The sequence below is a fragment of the Aulonocara stuartgranti genome, assembly GCF_965226115.1.
Source record: "Aulonocara stuartgranti genome assembly, chromosome: 1".
NCBI classification, from domain to species: Eukaryota; Metazoa; Chordata; class Actinopteri; order Cichliformes; family Cichlidae; genus Aulonocara; species Aulonocara stuartgranti.
This window is the reverse complement of record NC_138939.1, coordinates 27,715,510-27,741,800: the sequence shown is the minus strand read 5'-3', so window position 1 is coordinate 27,741,800 and position 26,291 is coordinate 27,715,510. Positions and strand designations below refer to the sequence as shown.

Genomic DNA, 26,291 nt, shown 5'->3' with positions numbered 1-26,291 from the left:
TGTATTGAAACTGGCGTGTACACATATGCACTTTAAACATAATCAGCAGTTTCTCCTGGAAAATATTTCTCTCACTTCCACAGCTCCACCAGGACTAGGACCCAGCACCGAAAGTGTTCAGATTTCTCCCTCCCAGCAGATTCTAGATAATTTTCTTTACAGTCTCTTATAACCTATGATTGTCCAGTGAGTAGATATACAGTACAAGATAAACCCCTGTTTGTGTTCACGACTATACAGAACAGAATTAGCCAGACAGTTTGTACATCTATAGAACACACTATTGAACTTGACGTTTGAACAGAAAATACAAAAATCTCTTCTCATGGAGACATCCCTCAGATAAAAATAATGATTTGGCGGTGTCCTTCTCCCCCCCCCCCCCCCCCCCCCCCACTCCCACTGTTGCTTATTGCATGCGACAGAAAACACAACAAATAAAACAGTGAACAGGAACAGGTGCGCTTCAGCAGTATGAGTATGATAAATGTCAAAGTAATCAGTTCACAGCTTTTTACTCTCTCCATCTTACACAGTGTCAGTTCTGCAATTGATATTCGCTGAGTATCAAACAGTTGTGGTTTGCTATCTATCTATCTATCTATCTATCTATCTATCTATCTATCTATCTATCTATCTATCTATCTATCTATCATTTACAATAAAACAGTAATATGCTTGCTGAGGTATTCACAGAATACAGTGAGTGGTTTCAATTGAAGTACGGTCTCTGAATGTAAGACGTGTATGTGTTGCGTTTGCTGTGGTAGGCAGGTGAGAGTTCAAGCTTTCCACTGATGATAGTTTGCTTCTGTAAAACACTGTGTAATGTTTATTTGAAGGATGAGAGAGAGTTCACAGCACACTCGAAACCGGGTGTGGGAGAGAAAAGGCTGCAGCGAGGCAATCGGTACCCTGCTGACTGTTGAACACTGGATGTATGCAGTCCTTTCCTCCTCTTGCCTCCTTATGTTCAGATTTTGAAATATATGAGGTTTGGAGTGCAAGACAAAATGGTGTACACCTGACACTGGGTTGAGCTTTCACCTGTCTAATGCTACACTGGGTCAGTGCAAATGAAGGAGAGGCAACAAGGAGAGGAGAACAGTGTACATTGCTAAGATTTATGTGTTATGTTTTCAGTGAGACCTGTTCTTTGCTACACTCAGATTGATTCCTTATAAAATTTCTGTTTGTCATTTTATATAGATATGAGTTTTCTTTATATTCAGTACAAATATACATATGCATTTCACTATAAGATATATTTTCTTTTCAAGGAATATTCTTGAATAATCATGAAGTGCAAAAGCGAAGTTGATACCTTTCCAAATGAACCTCTAGTCAAACCGATTGAGAACCATCTAAAGCATTTTCACCATCTGCACTCAGTGGTGTATTTAAATCTGGTTGAAATGTACCTTTTTTTCCACTTAAGTCAGCACAGCAAGACTGGCCAGCAGCTGGAAAATCTTTAATCAGTCTAAGCATACTAGATTTCAGGGTTGGGTTCATGGTTGACTTTTGGTGAAACATGGCACAGCTCCATGTATACATGCAGAGATTTACAAATTCCCTGCTTAAAACCACCTCTGGTAGAGAAAGGCCACTGTGCGATTGTCCAGAATTAGCATGTATCTTAGACAAATAGGCGCAAGCCCTTGCTCCTTCTTATTAAACACTCAAATCCAAGACGAATCAGTTTAGATCACCGGCAATGTGGTACAAATGTCAACCAAATCTTTCTGCAGAGAAAGATTCATATAATACAAAAGAACCACAAAAATGTCAACAGAAACCAGGATCCAGGGGATGTTTCCATATAGGTTCATGCAACATGGTGAAACTTTATCATCATGTTCTGAGAAGCAATTTTACAAAAATACATGCATCATGTCATCTTTTTGGATATAATTTATGTGAAGAAATATATGATTGGCTCTGTGTGATATACTCTCTATGCCAGGTCTGCAGATGGAAATCCAGTCTAATAAGTCAATGCTGTTTTGAGAGATAACTTCCACAATGAGACAAACCTTGCTGGTTGGCAGGAATATTGAATATGGAGTCTAGGAAGTTGATGCTTTGGGCACCACAAGTTAAAAGAATATTAATTGTCATAAGAATTTTTAAATTGAATAAGAAAGCAGTTCCTCAATGACATACACACACCCACATCATTCACAACACAAGAAGTAGAAATATCAGTGGATGTTGCATGTGCTTGCTCATGCAAACACAAACGCACCTTGTCTACACTCCACAAAATTTCTTTTTATAATTTTTCAAACATTTTGAACTCGTTATTTCTTTCTTTCGTTATTTTTTTAAAAAGATAGTTCAATCAAAATAAGTCTTGCATTTTTTTTTTCGATGAGGGAATTATTTATTTAATACACTATTTTTTCATAGTTTTTCATAACCTTTATGGTTCAAATCCTCACAACAGTTTGACACCTTTGTATAGAATAAAATATCCACAACCGGATTTATTTCTGCAACAGTCAGATTTTGTGTGTCATAAGAATTACACCATTGGCCTCGATGACACAGCCATCCAAGAAAAGTAGAAGGGACCGTTTGAAATGCAGGGCACAGCTAAGAATAGAGGACATCACGCATCGGGTGGCTTTAGGATGATCTGTCATCATGGGGGCTCCCATCTGAGTTCTCGGTCTCCCCTTCAGAAATGGCTTGCATGGGGGCTGTGTAGAGGCGACTGCGTGTACTGTAGCGACTACTGTTGGCTACAGGGGGTATCCGAGAACGTCCTTGTCGAGATGCAGCTGACATAGGCAGGGTTTTCGATGCAAAACTCTCAGAGTTGGCTCTGGGAAAAAGACCTGGTATCTGGATTGGGTCGAGGCCAGAAATGGGGCTCTCCTGGAGCGTAGAGGGTGGCTCCTCTCCCTGTCTAATGGGCCCTTCCTGGACAGACTCCCCTGGTGTTTTAGGGGTAATAGGGCTTTTCAGAATCTCTGTAGCTGACATGCGATAGCTGGAATCAGTTCTGCTTCCCTTTTTTAACAACAAGAGTTTAAATTCCTCGTTCGACGTACTTGATTTCTTGGCGCTGCGATAGATTGGTACAGGGGCTCGTTGTGACCCAACAGCAGTGGCTAAGGTAGCTGGAATGTTGAGAGGAGGTGCTGGAGGGATAATGACGGTGGACACGTTGCTGGGGGTCACTGGTACTGGAGGGCAGAGACGAGACTTAGCATTTAAGTCGCCAGAATCTTTACGACCCAGGACCTTTCTCTTGGATCTAAATAAGGAAATCACAATACAGTCACAATTAAAGTAAAGACAAGGAATAAACAGAAAACATAAACATGTAGCAGAGTCAGTACAAAAAATAATCTAGAAAATAGATATATTACAAACACTGCATAGACATTGTAATTAAGTATATTGACCAGTACCTGTGTATCATGGCAAACAGGTCCTCAGTTGTCCGGGTCTTATTGGGTGACGTGAGAATGATGTCATCATCCACTTTGGTGTCATCCATCAGAGGGGAGAGCGAATTATCACTGGGTGTGGAATCTGTAGCACACAACATCCCTAACACATGTCATCTGGCTGTCTGATCACTTAGTATACAGTTGATGAAATAGCCATCCCTTAAACTGCCTTTTTTTTTTTTAGAATTTTAATGTTGTTTTGTGATACAACAGCTTAATATTAATAAACATCATGGCATTTTGTGAGATTTTCTTTATTTTTTACAAAATAATACCCTACTTCTTCTGGAAGTGGTATTTTGCTTAGAAACATACCTTTACTGAAGTAATCCTCAGTGTCAGGAGTCGTGGAGTCATCTTTGCTTTCCTGTGGCTGTTGTTGCTGGGCACTTCTGGTAGCACCTGATGTCACTTCCTCCTCTTCTTCCTGTTCTTCGTGTCCTCTATTTCTTGGGTCACTGATTAGGTAAGAATGCAATGTCTCCATTGTGGTACCAGGCACTTTGATTGGACTAGCCCAGGGCCCTGAGTCTGAGTGGGATCCCCCAGCAAACTCATATGCTGGGGGTGGAGGATGATCTGATCGCATACCTCCTCTGGGACATACAGGTCTAGGGGGTTCTTTCACGTGCTCTTCCTCTTCCTCCTCTTCATCTTCATCATCATCATCATCCTGGGAGAAGGAGCGTTCTCCTAAAACCCTAAACTCAGGATGTGCACGAGATGAGTGGGTGAGCCCTCTGAACTCTCTATGAGAATGGATATGTGTGTGTAGATCCACAGGAGATGGATGGGGAGCACGTGGGACAGGTCGATGCACAGGTGAGCTGTCCTCAGAGAGGTCTGATGATGGGTCCATTCGGGTTCGGAAGGCAGTCATAGCCCAGAAAGTTCCAGGTCCATAGCGGTCCTGTCTAAGTAGCAGGCTTTCATAAGATGGAGGCCCATCAGGATGACGGCCAGGAGGTGTTGGTTGTGCATGCTCAGGGGAGGAGGTGTGCTCGTGACCTGGTGGTCTAGGAGGAGGTCTGCGAGGAGGGAGAGGCCTAGTGTTAGGAGGTGGCGGAGCCAGAGTAGAAGCACTAGGAGGACATTTGGGTCTTGTAGCAGTTTCTGTTACACTTGGTGTTTCCTGGTCTGTAGTGTAAGTAATTTGTGGATCTGCAGATTGGCTAACAGAATGAAGCTGCACTGATCGAAGAGCAGACGGTGTTATCGCTGACAGATTTGAACTAGGAATTGTTAATGTAGAGTTTGAACTTGGTGGTGGGTTGGTATTTGATGCTTCAGGAGCCAACAACTTTGTGCCAGTGGCTAAAACATTTGCAGCTCTGTGTTTGCTATGGTGCAATGTGTGCATGTGGTAAGTCCGGTGGGATAACGTGTGTCTGACATAGCCACCATGAAGGATACTGAGATCCAGCTGAGAAGGTGGAGGTGGAAAGTCTGGGTCTCTCTTATAGCAAGAGGAAATGGAAGCTCCATCTCTGGGGAAATGCTGCAGGGAAGCGAGAGAAGACTTCCTCTCTGGCACTTTGGGCTTCCTCTTGCCAGTTGAAGGAGACAATGGTCCTGGGAAAAATGCTGCCGAAGATGTGGGCAGGGTTGATGTAGGTGTTTCTGATTGGCTGGAATAACCACTTGATGGTGAAGCCAGACCAGCCAGTTTCTCAGGAGACCCTAGTTTGAAGTCTTCAGGTGGGAGTGGTGAACTAGTTGCCACGGTGTCTGAAGCCTGGGTAGGGGCCTGGGTTTGGGTTTCTGTGGAAGAGGAAGAGCTGTCTGGTGACTTGATACACTCCATGACAGTAGTGCCTGTGGCGGTGCTTGAGTTGGACATGGATGTGTACTCACCATTGTTGGACTTCAGTTCACTGTTATGAAGCCAAAGGTCTGCATAGTCAGATTGCACAGCACCTTCATCTTTAAATGAGTGTGTATCTGCAGAGCTGAAAGACATGGGCTCTACTATGTCCACGGTTTCCCCCAGTCCCATTCCCCATGTTCCCAAAGGCTCTGCCACTAAACAGGATGTCTGTAATGGTTCTGGAGCAACTCCAAGCTCTAGGTCCAGTTCCAGCTTCATATCTGTGGAAGACAAAGTAAGCTCCTGCTCAATAACCATCTTTGGTTGATCCTGATCTGCCTGTGTGTCCGTTCCGACATCAACACTACCACTGGGTTCCTTTAGTGAGGAGGTTCGTTTGGGTGGTGGAGGTTTGACTTTCGGTTTCCTTAATGAACGAGATGTCCTCCCCAGGGTTAGAGTGCCTGCTCTGAAGTCAGCTGAGGGCTCAGGGTAAACTCCATGTGATAGTGGTGCTGCCACAGTGTTGGACTGACCACAGTCAGGCCCTTGGTCTGCATAGTTATACATGTATCCTCTATAACTCTGATTACACTCTCTGATATGCACAGAGGAGGAATAGAAACCTTCTGTATCAGATGGGTAATGAGAGCCAGGCTCTGTTTCAGTGTTGCTCGTTTTCTCACTGAAGCCAGCTTGGTCTTCAAGGCTATGTTTAGAGCTGTACTCTTGGGTTACCCCATGGCTCTGGCTCAGGTTTTGGGTCTGGTCAGGGTCTTGATCTTGGTCAGTCTGATCTTGGTCTGGAGGGTATGTCCACTCTCCTTCACTGGCTGTACTGACCCCTGCATCATCCAGCTGGTCTGTGGCTGAGGATGTGAATGAGCTTGATCTGTGACCCTGGCCTTGGGGTCTGAGGTCAGAGTGATATGAGGGATCGAGGGAGAATCCCTCATCAATAGCATTGGGCACGGTGTTGAGTGACAGCTCTGAATCACAGTGGGATGAGCCTGTCAAGGGTGGAGAAGAGGGTGGCGGGATGGTTTCAGATGTTTGTGAGGGGCAGGTAGAACTAGAACCACTCCAGTTCCCGCTGGATGACTGGTGGTCTTCTTTGTGATCCACATGGCTGCCTAAGACTCCTGTTGTAGACACTGAATGAATAGGGCTACTAAACGTATCTGAGCTTGACGAGATCTCGCAGCTGCCCATGTCAGCCTTGCGTGGTAACCGTGAACGACCCCTCTCCATCCAGCTATGCTCTGGGCTTCCACCTCCTCCACCTCCTCTGTCTCTCTCCCCAGTTCGCTGCAGCCTTTTTAGGCTTCCAAGCTGTAGCGGCTCTGGAGCTGCTTGGTCATCTGTGCTCTCCTCTTCATCCTTCATCATCATCATCTTCATTCTTGGACTGGGGCCAGCTGGAATAAAGTCCTCTGCTTCGTAAGGTGACAATTCTTCATCCTCATCATCATCGTCATAATTGTCATCGTCATCCTCATCACTATCCATCAGACGTCCACCCTCTCGTGGAAGGCTACGGGAGCGCAATCGCCCACCATGGGATGTGGCTGTGGTGTATGTTGAATCTGATTGGTCACCAAGAGAAGAAATATTTCCTGTTGAATGGGACAAAGAGGCAGGAATTCCCTGATGGCCTCGCTGAGCTCGAATACGCCTTCTGGAGGGAGCAGCTGTACCTGAAAATGAAAAAACAGAAAAGAGAGAGGGGAACAGATGGAGATATTTCTTAATGCATGTGGCCTGTAGATTGTAACTGCAAAAAAGAATTAATTATAATTCCAGATCAATTAATCAAGTTTAGGGATGAAAGTAGATAAGCAGCTTCGAGATAATTTTCATGCAATGGGATCTAGAGGGTCTTTGAAAACAGAGTAGATTAATCAAGGAGGAACCGTGCTGTAATGTGTGGTAAAAGTGCTCACCCTAAAGAACCTCCTCCAGTATCAGAAACTTACATGCTATAAGAAAATCATCTGTCTGGCAGCCAGAGTCACGAGTGTGATGGAGGCGACCACTGACTGAGAGTTCTTCCTGACAGAGCGAGAGTTGATGTGGATTGGCATGGATAATCACTGTGCGCTCTCTTGCCACAGGTGATTCATCGGAATCTGAAAGCAAAGAATCAAAGTGTCTTTACTTTCGGAAATATCCTGCGCTAACTTTTTCATCTGAGTTTTTCTTCAGAATGTGATATCCACAAACAACCCCGCAGGAAGACGAACCCTTAAATAAACAACAACTTTGTTTTTTAATATCCTTTTGGCTCGCATCTTTAAACTTTACACATAATTGTGAAGTTTTTTAACTCATGATCAAAATAATTCACATTTAAGCCTCTTTAAAAATGGAGAACCAAATTAGCTGTTTGCAAAAAATACATGTCATCTTTTTTATTGCCAAAAGTACAAAAATACATAGTATAGTAAAATACTATGTGAGAAGGATTTTATTATAACATACCCATATCGTGCTGTACTCTTTTGGGTATTCCTGTTATGGTTTTCCTCCTCCTTAGCTTCCTTCTCCTCTGAAGAACTGACTGAGAATGGACTAGAGAGCATCGAGCACTTGCTTCCCTGTCAAACCCAACTCCTGTAATAACAACAATGTATATATAAAATGTTGTTTAATAATCTTTTTAAAGAAACTATCTGGTATGATCCCAGGTTCGGGAATATCTAGATGAGAAAGTCTCTGTTTGGGTCCTGACAAAGGCCAGTAAAAGTCATCATCATCGTGCTATAATGATTTTAGCGTAGGCTGTATGTTTGTTCCTGAAGTCCTCCAAGATGACTGGTTCAATCTTGATTAAACTTACCCTATAAACTGCCTAGGGTACCAAGATTCACAACATCTATATGGCAATTGATTAGAATATTTACTTCAAATAAAATGCACTGTTTCTTTTTCTGTGTATGTGTATATAGAAACTGCACAATCGAGGCCAGTTACACCTTTTCTATGCATGTAAATAGAATCTAACATTTGCACGTTCATATGCTCCTTACACCTGCGTTTTAATAGTCACCGTAGAGTTTAAGCCATAAGAATTGTCAAGTTTTTATTTTCTATCCGGTACGATTCTATACCATTAACTATGGGTGAGCGATGGTCACAACAGATTGCAGAGTAAGGGGAATCTTTCCAGACATGTGCATGGTATGGCCAAAGAACCGTGATAGTTGTAAAAGGCCGCAAGTAGTTGCTGCAAACAGCAGGTTTGGCTGTTCTTTTCTTTGAGGCAATATATTTCTTTGCCACTTCAGTTGCATCTTAATTTCTGTGCTTACAATTAAAAGTTCCTATTATTGCTATTAATGTGCGGTTTAAAGCGTTTGACCTATTGCAAATGGTAAAAGTACTGCCCTTTCCTCTTTTAGTGACTGTTCAAACGTGTACTTTAAAACAGTGTTGAAATTCATATTTACTAGTAACTATGTAGTTTGTATGTAGTTCTTAAATAGAGCTTAAGCTATTAAAGCTTATGATCCCAACATTTACAAATAACAGAACAGATATGTTTAACAGTAACAGCCCATGAATGAGCTGTAGCACATACCGAATAAGGCCTGTGCATTATATGTTTCAGATTATCAACTGATTTAAATGCTGTTTATTTTTCAACTTTATTTTCTCTTTCTTCTTTAACTTACCTGTGACATTGATCGGGATGATACAGGAAGAGATAGCATGAGAATCGCCAGATGACTTGTGATCTGATGGTGGGACGTTTTCCTTTGACCAGTTTGTCTGCTTATCCTGGGTTGAAGGTGCACTGGGGGCTGAGGCCTGGGCTCTGTTGCTTCCCAAGACCTCACCGCCTTCACCTTCCCCTGTAGAGGTAGCCTGTAAGAAACAGGCAGATATTGGCAGCATTAAATGTGCGTTAGGATTTAATTTGAGAAAGTTACAGATTAACAGTAACTACTTACATTGGTGAGGTGAATCTTTTTTTTTTTTTTTACAATTTTTCTAACAATGTCATATACACTCATGGACACTTCATTAGGTACACTTTGTTCAAATGATGAATGACACAAATATCTATTCGGCCAATCACATGCCAGCAACTCAAGATATTTAGGTTTGTAGACATTGTCAAAATTACCCAACAGAGATGAAATTCAAGAATCAGAATGGGGAAGTGATTTTGAATGTGGTTTGGTTGTTGGTCACAGAAGTGTACCCATCTTCTGGTGGCTGCTTTGAGCATGATAACATATCATGTCACAAAGCGCCAATCATCTCAAACTGGCTTTTTGAACATGACAGTGAGTTCACTGTACTCAAATGACCTCCACAGTCATCAGATCTCATTCTAATAGATCACCTTTGGGATGTGGTGGTGGCACAGAAGATTTACATCCTGGATATGTAGCTGACAAATCTGTAGCAACTGTGAGTTTAGCTTGTCAGACCAAAACCTCTGAACAATGTTTCCAGCACCATGTTGAATCTATGATATGAAGAATTGAGGGGAAAAGTGTCCAATCCAGTACTAGTAAGGCGTACGTAATGATGTGTCCAATGAATCTATGCAATAGCTAAGTCTAATTCAAAGTACTCCACACTGAAAGCTGTAGCTGAATGACTCAAACTACTAAACAAGTAATATGATAGGAAGATTAAAAAAAGAAATCAAAACGAAAAAGCTTGGTACCTTTCTATTCCATGGAATGAAGATGCAACTTTCAATAGGGTGAAGTGAGTAAAAGCACTCAAACTAAGAACACAAAATATAACAAAAAATAAATTAATTAAGTCGATGAAGTGACATGTGAAATCCAAAAGATTTAAAGTAATTCCACATAAAAAAGATTAAAGGAAAATCAAAAGGTGACAACTGAACAAGGCGGTGCACTCTTTTCAACCTTTTCTCCCCAACAGATATTTAATCGATGCTGCTACATGTTCCTGTTCTTCAACCCAAAACCCAGGAAATTTTTTTAACATATGTTATATAGTAACAATCCTGCATTTATCTCCTAACATAAAAGCTGTAAAAAAAAAGAAAAGAAAAAAAAACGGTGTACAAATATTTGACATCAGATGTCAGGTATGTCACTCTGACACATCTTTCTTACCTTTCTTTGGATCGTCTGAACATCTGCTTCTCTTGGCCTCTCCTGTAGTAGAAAGAAACACGCACATAAAAGCAAGCATTTTTTTTACACACACAGGCAAATGTTGTAAAGTCTGTCAGGACTGAAAATGATCAATTTTTGGCCAAGTGTAAATGTTCTTTCTTACTTTTCTCTGTATGGTCTGGATTTCTGATTCTTTCACAGGCCTCTCCTTCAAGAGTTTTCAAAACAAGAAAGAGTAGAGCGAGTGTAATTAAAAACACACAACCTCTACACAAAAAAGTTCCAAAGCAATTAAAAAAATAGAAGTGGTATAAAAGATGTAGCATGATAACATGTAGTTCCAGACACACAGCCTTAACTGTGCACAAATGTGCATATAACATAAATTTCACATTAGCATGTGTCAATAGAAAAATCACAAACAAATTTCTGTTTTACCTTCCTGGGTTGATAGTCTAAGTCTCGCTCCCTTTCTGCTCTCTCTTGCTGCATGCAAAAGTTAGAATAAGATATTTTATCATTTTATTGGAAGACACGAAGTACAGATTTCATAAAAACCAACAAAAAGTTGTGCAAACAGCACCACACGACAATTTGAACCAGTTAAGGAAACACTTTAAGTTTATCTAAGCAGCTTATTGTCACCTGTACACAGAATTCAAAGTAAGCAATTTTCTGATTTCATATCAATCAATCAATTTATTTATAAATATTTATGTTGGCGATCGTGGCTCAAGAGCTGGCAGTTCGTCTTCATAATCGGAAGGCTGCCGGTTCGAGCCCCGGCTCGGACAGTCTCGTTGTGCCCTTGGGCAAGACACTTCACCCGTTGCCTACTGGTGGTGGTCAGAGGGCCCGGTGGCACCAGTGTCCGGCAGCCTCGCCTCTGTCAGTGCGCCCCAGGGTGGCTGTGGCTACAATTTAGCTTGCCATCACCAGTGTGTGAATGACTGAATGTAGTGTAAAGCGCTTTGGGGTCCTTAGGGACTAGTAAAGCGCTATACAAATACAGGCCATTTACGAGCACATTTAAAAACAACAAAGGTTGACCAAAGTGCTGTACATAGTTGTGATGACCCACTGCACCCTGCCTTCCTTTTGGCTCATGTGTGTCTTGTTTGCAGGCACTGGAGAGGCAGAGTTCCCGTTTACAATCAGTGACACTGGCAACACCTGGGCCAGTGTGCCAGGACTCTATATAAAAAGCCTTTAGGGCATAGTTTTGGTTGGCTCTGAGACACCAGGTTGGACTTTGGCTGCGTTAGGTTTGGTGTTTTACTTTTGACACTATTAGATGCATCATCTTCCACTCATACATCCCTTCACACACTACTGATGGTACTGATTACACTTACCACTGTTTGTTTTTGACAGTAGGGTTTCTTTTCTGTTTTATTTATTTAAAAGAATAAAGCAGCTTGGAATACATTCCTAACCATGTCTGGATTTTTTTTTTTGTTGTTGTCATGACTGTAAGGCCCGGTTCATGACAAAAAAGTAAAAAGTAGATCAAACACACACAAAGAACAAAACTCAGTCACAATTAAATTATGTGTTTTTAAACGGGTTTTCAAAAATGTCAAGTGATGAAGAGATCCTAGTTTCAAGAGGCAGATTGTTCCAAAGTTTGGGTGCAGCAATCGCAAAGGCCCGATCTCCTCTGGTTTTTAGCCTGCTTCTAGGGACAACTAGACTTATCAGCTGACCTGAGAGTTCTATTAGGAGTTTTTTTTAGTTCCCTTAAAAGCTATGTTTTCAAAATTGTCAAAACTGATACTGATTTGACAAGTGGATCTGTTGCATCTGAGCTCCACACACAACATTCACAAATGCAAACATTATATTGGTTCAGAGCATGGAGTAGTTTCTCCTACTTGGAGCCACACGGCAGAATTGTTTTAAGACTGGTTTACACAACTATCATGGCCAAAATAACTCACAATGATAATTTTATCACGCTATAAAAATATGTGATTGCAGCAAAAATTATATCAATCTAATTAATCTCTAACTTTCTTTATTGTGTGTTTGATTACTTGTGTTGCATAGGAATCGCAATCAAAATATGGGTGGAGGGAGGTGGAACTCTGACACTGTAAGTATATGAAAATATTATCTCCTTTTATTTTGTTTTACAGGAGTCAACAATAAGTGTTAAGGTGCAATATCAAAATACATGCATTTGACTGAAGAAGAATCTTGGAGATACTGATGCCAAATACCAAATTTTATCACAACTTTTGCTACAGATATTAACTGACCACTGATAAGATGCACAGTCCTAAACGAGGATTTATGAAGCAAGGGAAGTCCCTGGCGTAGTTGCTGTCATTTACGGTGAACCGCATCTTAACTCCACCCTGTTTGTTAAACGTAACATACTCTTAGTTCATGTTACTCTCAGTGAGTCCTTACCGCTCTTGCCAGGCGACTCCTCTGTTGCCGCCGGATGGTGTGGGGCGAAGGGAAGGTGGGCATGGGGGGCGCCACTGAGATAGAGATGGTCACCCTGTTTCTCTCCCGACTCGTGGACCGCTGCCGCTGTTGTTCGTCTGTGAAAACCGAACACACGAGTACAAATTTCCAATCCATACTTTGTACATAATGCAACTTTGCCCCTGATTTTGCCTCTCTCACCTCGGTGCAGAGCTCTGAGACTGAGCTGAGCGTTTCTGTGCAGCTCCTCCAGACACGGCGGTCGGGTGCAAGGATGAAATACATTGTGCTGCTGGTGCCATGGAGCCTGATAGTGAACCGACAGCTTGCTCTCTATGTCAAGGTTTGACACCGCTAAGATGAGAGGAGAGAGACAGAATTAATTCTCTTAAATAGAATCTTTGATATGACTATCCATGTTTAAGTTTTAACTTGGGACTCTTGAATTTGCATGTACAGTCACAAACTAAAATATGGTTTCTACATCATAAATAAACAGGACGCGCAGAAATCAAAATTGTCTCCAAAAAAATTGAAGCAAAACAACAATTCTATGAATTGATGATGAGGAGAAGAAGGAAAAGCGATCAACATCATCGAGGACCATGTGAAGAAACAGGAGAGAGATGCACTAAATTCACAGAAAGACTATGACAAGCTCCCCAAGATGCTTGAAAAACCTGCCCATAAAATGCTTTAGCATAAAATTAGGAAAGCTGCTGTTGTGCTGAAGGTCAGCACAATAAATGTAGATATAATGTAGTCTTCATTCAATCAATATGACATTAATTCATAAATAACTTCACTTTTGGAATTTTAAATAGTTTTGAAGGCAATATCTATTTACTTTTAGAAGAAAGGGCTTTTGCAGAGTGCTTTGCGCACACACATACAAGTATACCCTTCGATCCATTTTCTTAACTATTTGTTCAGTTCAGGGTCATTAGGAGGCTCGAGCCTATTCCAGCCATCACAGGACTAACACAGACAAAAAGACAAGCATTCACTCCCACCTTCACACCTTTGGCCAATTTAAAATCACCAGTTAACCTAACAAGTAAGTCTTTAGACATGCTTGCAGGGGGAAGCTGGCGTGCCCGAAGAGATCCTACGCAGGCACAGGGAGAACATGCAGGCTCCACACTGAAAGACTTCAGCCAGAACCTTCTTCAAATCTGTTTACAGACAGAATTTGCCAGTCTCTAGTCTGTATGTCTTGTGGATGAAAACACGAGACAAAGCCCTGACACACCAGCAGGTGGCAGCTAAACCCACACCTTAAACTCTGAACATACCAACAGACCACTGTAAATTTTGCAGTCCTTCATGTATTTATTGCAACAAAGATTTCACCAAAGAAAAATTTCTCCCATCATAAATTATATATATATATATATATATATATATATATATATATATATAATTTGTATATAATTCTCAAAGTTGATGTTCACACAAGAAGTGAAAGAATGACCGATACGGGCTGTTAAGCTCTTTAACTTATGCAATCAATTGTCTTATAACTCATAATTCAAAATGCACTTGCATCCTTGGAAGCCACACTGTATGTCAGTAGCCACGCAACCTTCCTTATATGTGCCTGCATCCAATTATAATCAGACAGCATTTGGCTCATGTAAACTACAAGGTTAAAAAACACAGTCCGTTCAGTGACATCAAGCAAACCATTACAAATTACAGTTACAGACAAAGTCACTTTTTTAGATTTCACATCTGTATAATTCATAAAGATAATGTTTTTGAAGATATAACAAGATTTCACACAGCCGAAGAAAAGAACTTGAACTTTTTTAAGAGAAACGAAAATATATTTTAGTTTCATTACAAGTAGGACAGACAAGCAAAATATATTGACCAAAGCTGGAAGAAAAGTTGAGTGTCTATACATTGCTGACCACATTATGTCCATTAAATTGGTACATTGTTGCTGTTTAGTACAACCAGCATTTCTATATGAGTACTCATAAAGTGTGGTATGATCTTAATCAAGTCAGATTAAACTGAACAAACTGAAAGCATGAATGCTGACTTAAAGTCCCGTATCTTGCCAACTTTCTCTCTTTATCCATCATTGCTCTCTTTTTTACTCTACGTTTAAGTCTCTGTTTCCCCAAACTGTGACATTTGCAGATGCAGTGTCAGCAACTTGCAGAGGGGGAAGTATGAAAGAAAAAAGTAGAGTACAAAAGAGAGTAAATGCCTGAGAATATCAAACAAAATTTTGTGATAAATGCATGCAGACGGTAAAGAGAGATCTCAAAACGATTTGCTGAACAACTTCAATACCCCCCCCCCCCCCCCCAAAAAAAAGTATTGATGAGAAACAGAGAAAACAAACAGATGAGAAAAAAATAGCATTTTATGTTGTATCAACTCTTAGATCAACAGTATCTAAGTTTAAAGGCAGAAAAATGTCAGTTTGTTTCAACTGGACAATTATTGTGTGTTCAGATGTTACAACCCCAAAATTGGCAACCCAGTTGCAATGCTGTAACACTGCAATTAACCAAACAGCAAATTGAAGCACCTATATGTCAAACAGCTGCTTTTATTACACTGACAGTGTTGGATGAACACAGTTTTGCCACATGCAGTTTCCTTTCTCTCGCCATGTTGGGTGTGCTGAATATCTGCAGGAGGTCTGGTGGCACTTATAACAGCTTGAGAGCTTGGGCACACTCCAAAAAAAACCTAAAAAAAAAAAACCTCTAAATATAAATAATCCTAGTAAATTAAAAATGAATTGAATTCAAATGAAAATCGAACAAACAGAGCTTATTAATCTAGAAATCATGAAACGTAACTCTTTGAAATACATGCTTTTAAATCTGATACTGGCAACATGTTTCATTCAAGTCATGTTTACCTCAGTGTTGCATCATTTTTTTAACAGCACTCTGTTTCAGAGCTGCTTTACAGTAGTTGAAAAAGATCTTTTCTTTCTTCCCAGTTTTGCTTGATGTAAACTTCAGATGTTTAACTTCAGCATAAATTATTCCCACTTCTGATAGATTTGATCAAAGATTTGGCAATAGTATTCGTAATCTGTGAAACAAAAGGGATGGAAAGAGGATGCCATGCCTATCTGGGATGCTCTTTTTAGACTCAGTCATGTTATTAATAGAGCTTTATTAATGAACTAGTTGTGAGATGTCTCACCAGGTGTTTTTTTTAAGAACTGCAAAACTGTTTGTTGCCTTTATATCACTGTTTCATTTAAGAGTTTTTACCAGCAAATTCAACATATCTGTCAAAAATAATCAACATTTTTTAAGTTGTTTTTTGTGCTACTTTTGATTCAATATGTGCTAAATGATCTAAATATGTGTTTTTATTACCATTTTACACAGTGTCACAACTATACTTGTATCAAGGTTGTATGAAGCAGGACTACAACCAGACATAATCATCTGTGACAACTACACATGTCCCAGATTTAGCATTAACTTTTCTATTACTGGTCCAGCTATATTTATATATATATATATATATATATATATATATATATATATATATATATATATATATATATATACAGATTTTGTATCTCTCTCTTTTTTTTAATCTCTTTCAATCTCTCTTGTGCAGATGTGAGTGAATGTAAGTCATTAGTAGAATGTATTGGGTGTATCTGGGTCAGGCAGTATACACCCTAGGCAGTAGCTGCAGAATCTTGTCATAGTAGACAGCTGTTATATAAGAAACACAAGCCAGCCAGTTCTGCTTAGGAAAATTGCACTGTGAGCGTATGGCAACTCAAACGGTGCAACATCTCATATTTTCTGAGATTCTGGTTTTGTATCTCCTCCTGGTCCACTGTGGCCTTTTTCTGTGGAATCTGCATGGTCTCCTTGTGTCTCTGTGGGTAACTGGTGATTCTGAGCCGGCTGAGAATGTGAGGTAGATAATATGCTCATGCATGGAATAGTGTACTGTATTAAAGTATTTTGAGTGGTCAGTGTAAGTACAAATGACTATAAAGATGTAAATGGTGTGAATCGTCAGACACCCCACGATATGATATTATCACAATACTTCACTCAGGATCTTTGCTGGGTGTAACACGTTACTGTGATTACATGATATTTTTCAGTAGCACAGTAATGTAAAGAGTTACTGTATTTACATTACAGTTACAATTACAAGCTACGATCAGCTGATTTTATTTCATGTGTGGAAAGAGAAAAATGGCACAGTGGTACAGCAATAGAGCTTTTGAGGAGTGGAGATACGGAAATTACTTTAATTTTTATTGCACAATAGGATGAGAGTGCGATGGTAAAGTTGAAGTGGCATCCAGCTACATTATGCTGCTCATACAACTTTAGCCCTTTGCAAGCAGCTGCACAGACAGCATGCTAACACAAAGCTAGCAAAGAATCCAGAGTGACTTTATCGCTGTGTTTGCTGTCTCCTGCCCAGCAGCCAGACCCTGATCTTCACCAGGTAGCAAAGGGAGTGATTTCTATTATTGAAGGCTCTCTGCCTTACAGTATAAAGTGCCTTGAGTTGAACGTTGTTGTGATTTTGCGCTGTATGTAAATAAACTGGAATTGAATTGAATGAGAACTCAGACTTGTAGTCTCTTTCTACCTTTTCATGTTTCTAAAGTAGAATCACTGTGGCGATTGCTTTAAAGTCTCTTTGGGCTGCTTTTCATCTTTGCTTTGTGTTGCCGGCTGTGTTTTCATGTGCAAATACTAAAGAAAGATCCTACGTGTGTCACCATTAGGGTAGGGATTTGTGTTGGTGTGTGGGACTGTAGCCTATAGGTTTATATTGTTAACTGGTAATGATGTAATAATTTCAGGTAATTTTATAGAGTAATGATACAATAATAAGTAGTGTAATGAATCACTTTCTGCGGTGAGTAACCAAGTAACATACTGCTTAACTTAAATGTATTACTTAAATAACGAGTATTGTATAATACATTATTTTTCTTGAGTCTTTACCCCAGTACTGCTCCCGATACAATATTATTGCAATTAATTAATATTAACATTTTGCGATTTTATATATGAGTATTGCATCATCATTTATTGCAATTTATCAAACTTTTTTTAATCAAAGTTTTTTTGGGAAAATGATGTCCTTCAATTTAAACTTTCCATATCTCTTTGTCACTAAAAGGTTCCGTAAATGTTGTCATAAGACTGCCACCAGTCTGCGATTGAATGGGATCAAGTTTGCAGTTAAATTAAATCAGCTTCTGATAATACAGCAAATATCAGTGATTAATCATCAAAAATCACATATCTGTTGCTGTCTACATAGACAAAAATTCACATTTAATTTTAACATTTACTCAAAGCAACCTCCCTGTTCCCTCAAGTTGCGCTCATTTTACAAATACTTAGTCAACATGTTGGCAGTCTGTCTACATTTATAAATGAGGTACCAATTATTTGCCAACCTTTGCCAATCTCTCTGAGAGATTGGCAAGATGGGCCCTTTTGTTTGTAGTATTCCTGGAATATTTTAATTTATTAGAATAAAATATCAATATTTTGTGTGACTGTATCAATACAATATTGCCAGACAAAATATACTTATATATGCTGTATCAATTTTTTTCCAACCCCTATAAAATGGCAGTATAATCGTTTGCTGTACAAGGCTTATTGTTATAAAAACTAATTAATTGAATCAGTTAATCTTTAGGTTGACTTATTGATTAATGTCTATTAATCTAAACAATATACAATGGCATACAATATATATTTTTAAACTTGTGACCAACAGTACAAAACTCAATCAACTAAACGTTTATACAAAGTGGCAACTTAGATTCCAACATGGAAGTGCTTAAAAGCCAGTCCCTTTGACTTCTATGCCAAAAAATTCATGGCAGAAATAAACATGTTTATACCTTGGCACAAAAAAATTGCTTTTATCTCTTCCTGGTTCTCTAATCGCTAGTTTCCCTGATCTTGACAACTGAAAAGGACTTAATTCTTTTCTTTTCTAACCACATGCATAGATTTTCTTCCATTTATCCCACAAGGAGAACATGCAAACTCTATGTAGGAAGTCCCCAACCAGTTGATGGATTTGAATCCAGGGCCTTCTTGCTGTAAAACAACAGTACTACCACTGCATCACTATGTGACAAAATGCTTGGTAGACAATACAGGTTTATAAAATCAAGCATGCAGACCGCTTCTACAAACATGAGTAAAAGAATGAATCACTTTCAGGAACTTAGTGAATTCCAGCGTAGTACCGTGAAACAATGCCACCTGTGCAATAAGTCCAGTTGTGAAATTTCCTCACTATTAAATATTCCACAGTCAGCTGTTAATAGTATATAACAAAGTGGAAGCGTTTGCGAGTGACAGCAAATGAGCCACAAAGTGGTTGGCCACGTAAAATCGCAGCGCATGGTCAGCAGATGCTGAGGTGCATAGCGCATCGAAATTGCCAACTTTCTGCAGAGTCAGTTGCTGCAGACTTCCAAACCTTATGTGACCTTCATATTAGCTCAAGAATAGTGCATAAAGAGTTTCATGGAATGGGTTTCCATGTTCGAGCAGTTGCATCCAAGCCTTACATCACATTATATGAAAGTGCAATGGAAAGCATTGTAAAGCACGCCGCCACTGGACTCTAGAGCACTGGAGGAACGAATCACACTTCTCCATCTGGCAATCCGATGGACGAGTCTCGGTTTGGCAGTTGCCAGGAGAACAGTACTTGTCTGAATGTATTGTGTCAAGTGTAAAGTTTGATGGAGGGGGAATTATGGTGTGGGTTTCTCTTTCAGGAGTTGGGGTGGGTCCTTTAGTTCCAGAAGAAATGGAACTCTTAATGCTTCAGAATACCAAGACATGTTGGACAATTTCATGCTCCAAACTTTATGGGAACATTCTGGGGACGGCCCCTTCCTGTTCCAACATGACTGTGCAACATAGACTTTGCACAAAGCAAAGTCCATAAAGACATGGATGAATAAGTTTGGTGTGGAAGAACTTGACTGGCATGCACAGAGCCCTGATCTCAAACTGATAGAACACCTTTGGGATGAATTAGAGTGGAGACTGCAAGCCAGGACTTCTCATCCAACATCAGTGTCTGAAAGAATGGTCAAGAATTCCCTTAAGCTCACTCCTAAAACTTTTGAATTAACCTTCCTAGAAGAGTTGCAGCTGATATAGCTGCAAAGGTTGGGCCGACATCCTATTAAACCCTTTGAATTAAGAATGGGATGTCACTCAAATTTATATGAATTTGAAGGCAGATAAATTAATTTGCGAATACAGTATACACAAAGGTTTAAAGTTATGCATTATTAACACTAAATGGATATCTGTGTTTGAGCACTCTATATATACAGCCTAATACACCACTCCCTCCCAAAAATATGGATACGGCAATATTCTACATTGATTCTACAAATGATATAAAATCAACACAGGAGAATGGTCCTGTCCTAATAAAAATCCAATGAATATTTTAGACAATCAAAATAAGGACTAAACAGGAAGAAAGAAGTTTAAGATACACTTGACGTTGGAGACAGTACCTCTGGATCGCACAGGGACGCACCCTAGACCAAGACAAGCCAAAGCCATAGTCAGCAGCTGTATAGTTCCTCTTTTTCTTTTCTCCCTCTGTGTCTTCGTCTGTTGGTCCTCCTTTCTCTTTTAGACTCCTTATCATCTGTTTCTCAGTAATAACATCTTATTTAAAGCTACAGACCTTTATAAACCATTCCTGTGCAAGCCCAACATCTAACAACAACTAACAACATCTGCATACACAGACCTCTCCCTCCTCCTCCTCCTCATCATCACCCACCTGCCTGCTATCCCTGCTTTCTCCTCCCTTCAGCTGACCCAACATATCACTATAAAGGACTATTTCTTTCTTGTCCACAGAATATGTGGATGTTCCACTGCTTTACTGACAGCCTCATGACACTAACAAAGAGTGACAGGACTACACGTCTGTATGCCATCCCTGTTGTCCCTGTGATTCACCCCCATGTGCCTGTATCAGATGGTAGATTCCTGCCTGGGCATGGGCTGTCCCTGACCATAATCTCTTTATGATGCGGTAATATGTGGAAGGAGGCTTCAGCGTCAACGTATTAATGTATTAATCCACCACATGCTGGGAATATGTATGGCCGTGATCTAAAAGTCATGCTGTGCGGTTATAACATCTCTCATTGATGCAGTCAAATATTTGAAGAACTTTGCAACACTGAAGAAGAGGGGAAAAAATTGAGTCTACAGTTTGAAAATCTGAGCTCAATGGTGGTTTTTTTTTGTTGCTTTTTTTCAATAATGCAGTGTCCTCTTTAGAGAAACTTTGTCTTTGTCTGAACTGACTATCAGGGTCATGATCCCCATGTGGGTGTAAAATAAACAGCACGCACTCACAGAAAGAGAGAGTGTAAGCGCACCCCGCCTGGTAATCTGCTGTAATCTGGAGCTCTGACTTTGGAGAAGAGCTGGTGGAGCTGGCAGTCTGATCAAGGAGCTTTCAGCCTCCTGCCATGCCCGGGAGACACACCAGCAATATTTGAACACACATCTAAAGCCACCACGTGTCCCTGCACGCTTCCCCGCAGTGGTCAATATGCAGACAAAGAGAGCACATGGCTCCGAATATTAAATGTACAGACATTGCTCGTGGGTTGCCTCAGTTATTTACAGCACATTTCCTAAACAGGACTGCTGGGAAGTCCTTAATAGCTTGGCGTCCCTGGGGTTGTTTGTCAGGGGCTGTGGTACTGAGTGATCTATGAAACATCAGTGCAAGATCAGAGACCTTTCAACCACATATTAACTGCTTCGTAACCTGAGCTTCTCAGATAGGACCCTAATGGGTTGCTCTGCCTGAGAAGCTTAACCAAATCACTTTTATCAGTCTCATCTTTTAAGTCACATAAAACAAGCTTTTACAGACTTGTTTTAATGGAGGGATCACGCTCGGTATTTTTCTCTTGCATTTTCTTAGCTTGATGATTATGATTGTAACTCTGATACCATATAAATGACTACTTCTGTATATATTTTTGTCAAAAGATACACACTGTTTTTGAGACTGACTTGCTAATATAATGTATGATCAACAGCAGCAACGTCATGTTGCTAAAAGTTCTTTAAAGCTGAAATTTAAAATAAAACAGTAAGCACTACCGACCTTTCACTAATGTACTTGCTACCTTTAACCTCCTAAGACATGCATGTATTTTTAATTTCTCTTTGCTATTTGGGCTGATTGGGACCTGATGAATGTAAAAACAGATTATTTTTTTTACCAGATTTTTGTTTCTGAGAAAAGATCTATTCACATATGAGGACATTCATTTTAAATTTCGATAGAACAGTGGCAGTATAACATCCTCGTAAGTGGAAATCGGGCCCTTGTAGAGCAAAATTTTATATTTTGGTCTAGACAACCCAAAATGTGATGTCCACATGTGGACGCCAAGTCCTAGGAGGTTAAGAATAAACCACTTTGTATGTCATAATTCTTCCATGTCCAAAGTCATTTGCAAAGGCAAAAGTGCTGAACAGCTATGTTCGAAGAACCATCTTGCTCGGTAGACTTTTTAAGATCCTTTCACTGAATTTATAACAAAATAGTAAAGGTCGCTAGTTTAGAATTTATTGGACTTCACAAAATGCTTTGAAATTGAATTATGAGTCCCTGATAAGATTTCCAAAGCTAGATTTAAAAAAATTTTGATGGAATTGTAGTGTAATTTATCTCAATGCGCTGGCATATAATGTGACTTGCTTCCAGTGTGTATCTTCTCAAATCATTACATTTACTGCTGTTCTCTGCTTCTGTTCCTATTTCAAAAGCTGCACACCTGCGCCATTGTTCAGTCTCCCTCCTCCTCAATCCCTCTGTTCTTTCCCTCCTGCACAACATTCATGTTATCATAGCTACATGCCCATTTCTATAAGGCTGTGGGACTTGGCCGTAATGGCAAACAGAGATGAGGCAGAGCATCTGTCAATACAGGCGTAGGCTTATTTATAGCATCCACTACGTCACAATGGGTCAGACGAGCCAGAGAAAATATCAACAATATAACAGCAGGTTAAATGTTCAAGGGATTATTTCCTGGCTCTGTACTTGCTGTTTGCTCAGTATTAACAGACACCAGTGGAAAGCTCCTGTGCTGCCCCTTAGTGGTACTGCATGAACACTACATAGAGTGAGAGCCAATGTTGTGTATTTGTAATTATGGTGAGTTTATTACTGGGGTGCGTTGTACAAACATTCACTTCATGCACAATTGTTATAAAGGCATAAAAAAGCTATATGTCATCAAAGGATTTCTATACCAGACGCCAAGTACGCTTTGTTTCTTAATGTTGGCAATTATCACATGGCAGTCTACACGGTGCCTCAGTAAATATATAAGTAAATACATGTTTTGTATTTTTTCTACCAAACACCTGACATGCTTAAAATGTTATCTGCATGTTTTTTATAAAGACCTTTATGAATAAAGATGGTCATTTTATAATATCAAAAGTATTGGCTGAGTCCTTTGTGCAGACTGGAGATAGGTGAACTTGTGTAAGAGACAGCAACTAGGAAAGGAAAGTGGTCTTTTTAACTGATGTTAGTCATTTAGAATAATTTGTATTCAGTGACTCTGTTTCAAGACTCTCTGAACTTCTCTTACAAATTGTGTCATCTGACTGTTTTTTTTTTTTAATTTACTGATGCTGTTTAGTATCCTAGTTTCATATTCCTGTCTTAATGCTGTCTGTTGTTCCATCTTCCATCACTGTGTCTAGTGATCCATGATACCTTAATGCATCCCTAACCAGACTAGGGACAAAAACGTTCGTTATAACTGTAAAAAACAATTGTAAAGCTTCACTTACAGGTAGTTTAATTTTAGGAGAAATTACCTGATGTGACATGAATAGAGAATTATCAAGAGAAAATTATGCATAGATAATTTGTTTTTGTTTTTTTGGCAAAGCAGGCAACTGCTTAACTTGAGAAAAGTTCTTATAAATGTTTAATAAAGTACCTGCACATTACCAAGTGGGAGACACACACTGTTAGCACCGTGTGTCATCAGGTACAAAGTCACATTTCTCTAAAAAGTGATCAAATACTGGAGATTCCTCAAGTAATAAGAAAACAATAAACACTTATGTTGGTGTGTATCTGCTGGATGAGTAACGGAATGACTTTTCCCCAAAGAATTAAAGTTAACTGTTAATGTAAAGGTAGATTTATATACTATAATGGTGTACTCATACCATCTGCTTTATACAGTAACCATAGTTAAGTGTGTCTTTGTTTCTCTCCAAAAATATCAGAGATCACCTCTGTTTAGGCCAGCGGCAGGAGGGTGGGAATAAATGCCACTATCATACTGTAAGAACTGTGGCCGTATGTGTGTGTGATTTCATATTGTTCTCTGTGTGCTTGTCAGACACACTGCTGCCAACATTTCTCTCTCTCTCTCTGTGTGTGTGTGTGTGTGTGTGTGTGTGTGTGTGTGTGTGTGTGTGTGTGTGTGTGAGAGCGCTTCAGCCATGTTAGTGGAATGGCACAAGACAAGCCATCGCCCATGTTATTTTTAACTGTGTGTCTCCATGGAAACCGGCACATTTGCAAGGAGTGGGTGATCTCCTGCTGTGCACGTGCCGAGGAAGACTCCTACCCTGGTCACAGCGTGAATGGGTATGTGTCTGTGTGCATGCATGCGCAAGTGTGTGTGTGTGTCTGAGTCTGTTTTCAACTGGTCTTTATTCCAGTCACACTAATGGGCTATGTTTTTCTTTTTCTTTTTAGTGTTCTGTCTGTCTGTAATTCTAATGACATGCCAAGTCTAAGAGTGTGACAGAAGAAGAGACCAAAGAGAGACAGGCAGATACTGAGGGAGAGAGGAGAGGGCTTCTGAGGTGACTGAAGAAACACCAACATGCTGTAGAAGACGACAGGTGGGATTCTGCTGCAGCTATGTTAACCTGAAATAACCAAATCTAAGGAAGTGGGTTCACCAATTACAAAAATATGGCAGTGGTCATACTGGGAAATGTTGAAAAAAATCTCCCCAAAAGACACAAGAAAACAAAACAAAAAACCCTTAACAACTGGACTTCTTTTTGTCCTACACACCGTCATCAGCACTGACTCTCCGTTCCTTATAATCAGTGAATAACAGTGACTAAGACAATCTTGTGCTATTGGGCTGTAGAGGCGCTTTATGTTAGATGAAGACATTCATTTATGGCTTTAGAAATGATCCAACAGTTATCAGCTGAGTGAATTTAGTTGTTTCTATGGAAACAACTTAAAGATTAAAGCTGCGAAGAGTGAGAGCTGTGCCAGAGTGATTCCCATAATGCCTTGTGCCTGGGGATCTCAAGGAAAGGAAAAGAGAAAGGGAAGGAAGAGAGTGACTCACTTTTAGAGCTAGCGGTGCTGTAAGTGAAAGTACTATGTAAATATTATAAGTCCAACCCAGTAACCTCGTATGGAGGTTTTTTATGGAGAGTTATGTGTCAACACTTAGGTATATTATAATAGATTGAGCCATTGAGTCTTATAATGTTTGAACTTTTTTATAGGTCGTATATCATTTTATAACATTAAAAATGGATTAAATGTAAGATTTTTTGCATAAAATTGGATCAAAAAACCCAAATAATGCTTGAATCTTCCTTTAAATTTAAGCCGCTTATTTGTATTACTGAAGTATTTGGTCATACTGGTAGGTAATTTACTTTATTACTCTACTTTATTTTATTGCTGGAGTATTTTTGCAGGAATTTTTGAAAACAATATAGTTACATAAATTGTCATTATATTGGCAGAAATGTTAGTATTTCTGAAATTGAGAAATTGAACATAAAATGATACATTTTTGTCAGCATCAAAGACCAAGGCCTCGAGGATAAGTAAACCAAACAAAAGAAGTCCAATTGCCTTTAGCTCAAGTGCTTAAAGCTACCATGACCTGACTGAATGAAAACCTACATAGATATATCAGTTTATGGCAGAAAATTATTAAAGTGTTATTGTGTTGAGGGATTTGGGGCTTCCTGGGCTATTTAAAGGGCCACTACAACCAAATTACTAACCCTATTTATCGAGTTTTTCGGAAAAAAATATTTGGCCGTCGATGAAATAGACCATCACACTGTCACTAACCATGTCAAATATACTCTTAAATAAAAGAAGAAAACACACGCACACACACACACACACACACACACACACACACACACACACACACACACACACACACACACACACACACACACACACACACAAACTTTAATAATATCGCTGTCTGTAATTAGAGTGTTTTCCTCACTCTCTGTCTCTTTCTATTACTACATCAATTTGATTCTTCTTTTGGATTTAATGTATGTGAATCCTCCCCATGTCCTCCTCTCCCTCTCTTACCCTCTCTCTCCCTTCCCCCTCCCCCTGGGTGATGCCAGTGCTGTTGTC

General features: G+C 39.8%; 1 protein-coding gene across 5 annotated transcripts in view; it reads right to left on the bottom strand.

The window, feature by feature from the left end:
• Nucleotides 1-405: 405 nt before the first annotated feature.
• nhsb (Nance-Horan syndrome b (congenital cataracts and dental anomalies)) overlaps nt 406-26,291 on the bottom strand; it is a 55,118-nt gene continuing 29,232 nt past the window's right edge. The window contains exons 1-13 of one of the 5 annotated variants that reach the window (XM_082542266.1): nt 20,362-20,537; nt 13,017-13,169; nt 12,795-12,931; nt 10,818-10,865; nt 10,543-10,587; nt 10,377-10,418; nt 9,953-10,015; nt 8,946-9,138; nt 7,753-7,884; nt 7,248-7,400; nt 3,780-6,968; nt 3,423-3,564; nt 406-3,265 (exon numbers count right to left, since the gene is read on the bottom strand). In XM_082542266.1, coding sequence (XP_082398392.1) covers nt 2,632-3,265; nt 3,423-3,564; nt 3,780-6,968; nt 7,248-7,400; nt 7,753-7,884; nt 8,946-9,138; nt 9,953-10,015; nt 10,377-10,418; nt 10,543-10,587; nt 10,818-10,865; nt 12,795-12,931; nt 13,017-13,169; nt 20,362-20,410 — 4,980 coding nt within the window. In that variant the 5' untranslated portion in view covers nt 20,411-20,537 and the 3' untranslated portion in view covers nt 406-2,631. Of the gene's footprint in view, nt 3,266-3,422; nt 3,565-3,779; nt 6,969-7,247; nt 7,401-7,752; nt 7,885-8,945; nt 9,139-9,952; nt 10,016-10,376; nt 10,419-10,542; nt 10,588-10,817; nt 10,866-12,794; nt 12,932-13,016; nt 13,170-20,361; nt 20,538-26,291 lie in introns of those variants that run through there. The other 4 variants (XM_082542262.1, XM_082542263.1, XM_082542264.1 and 1 more) reach the window with 4 other exon arrangements.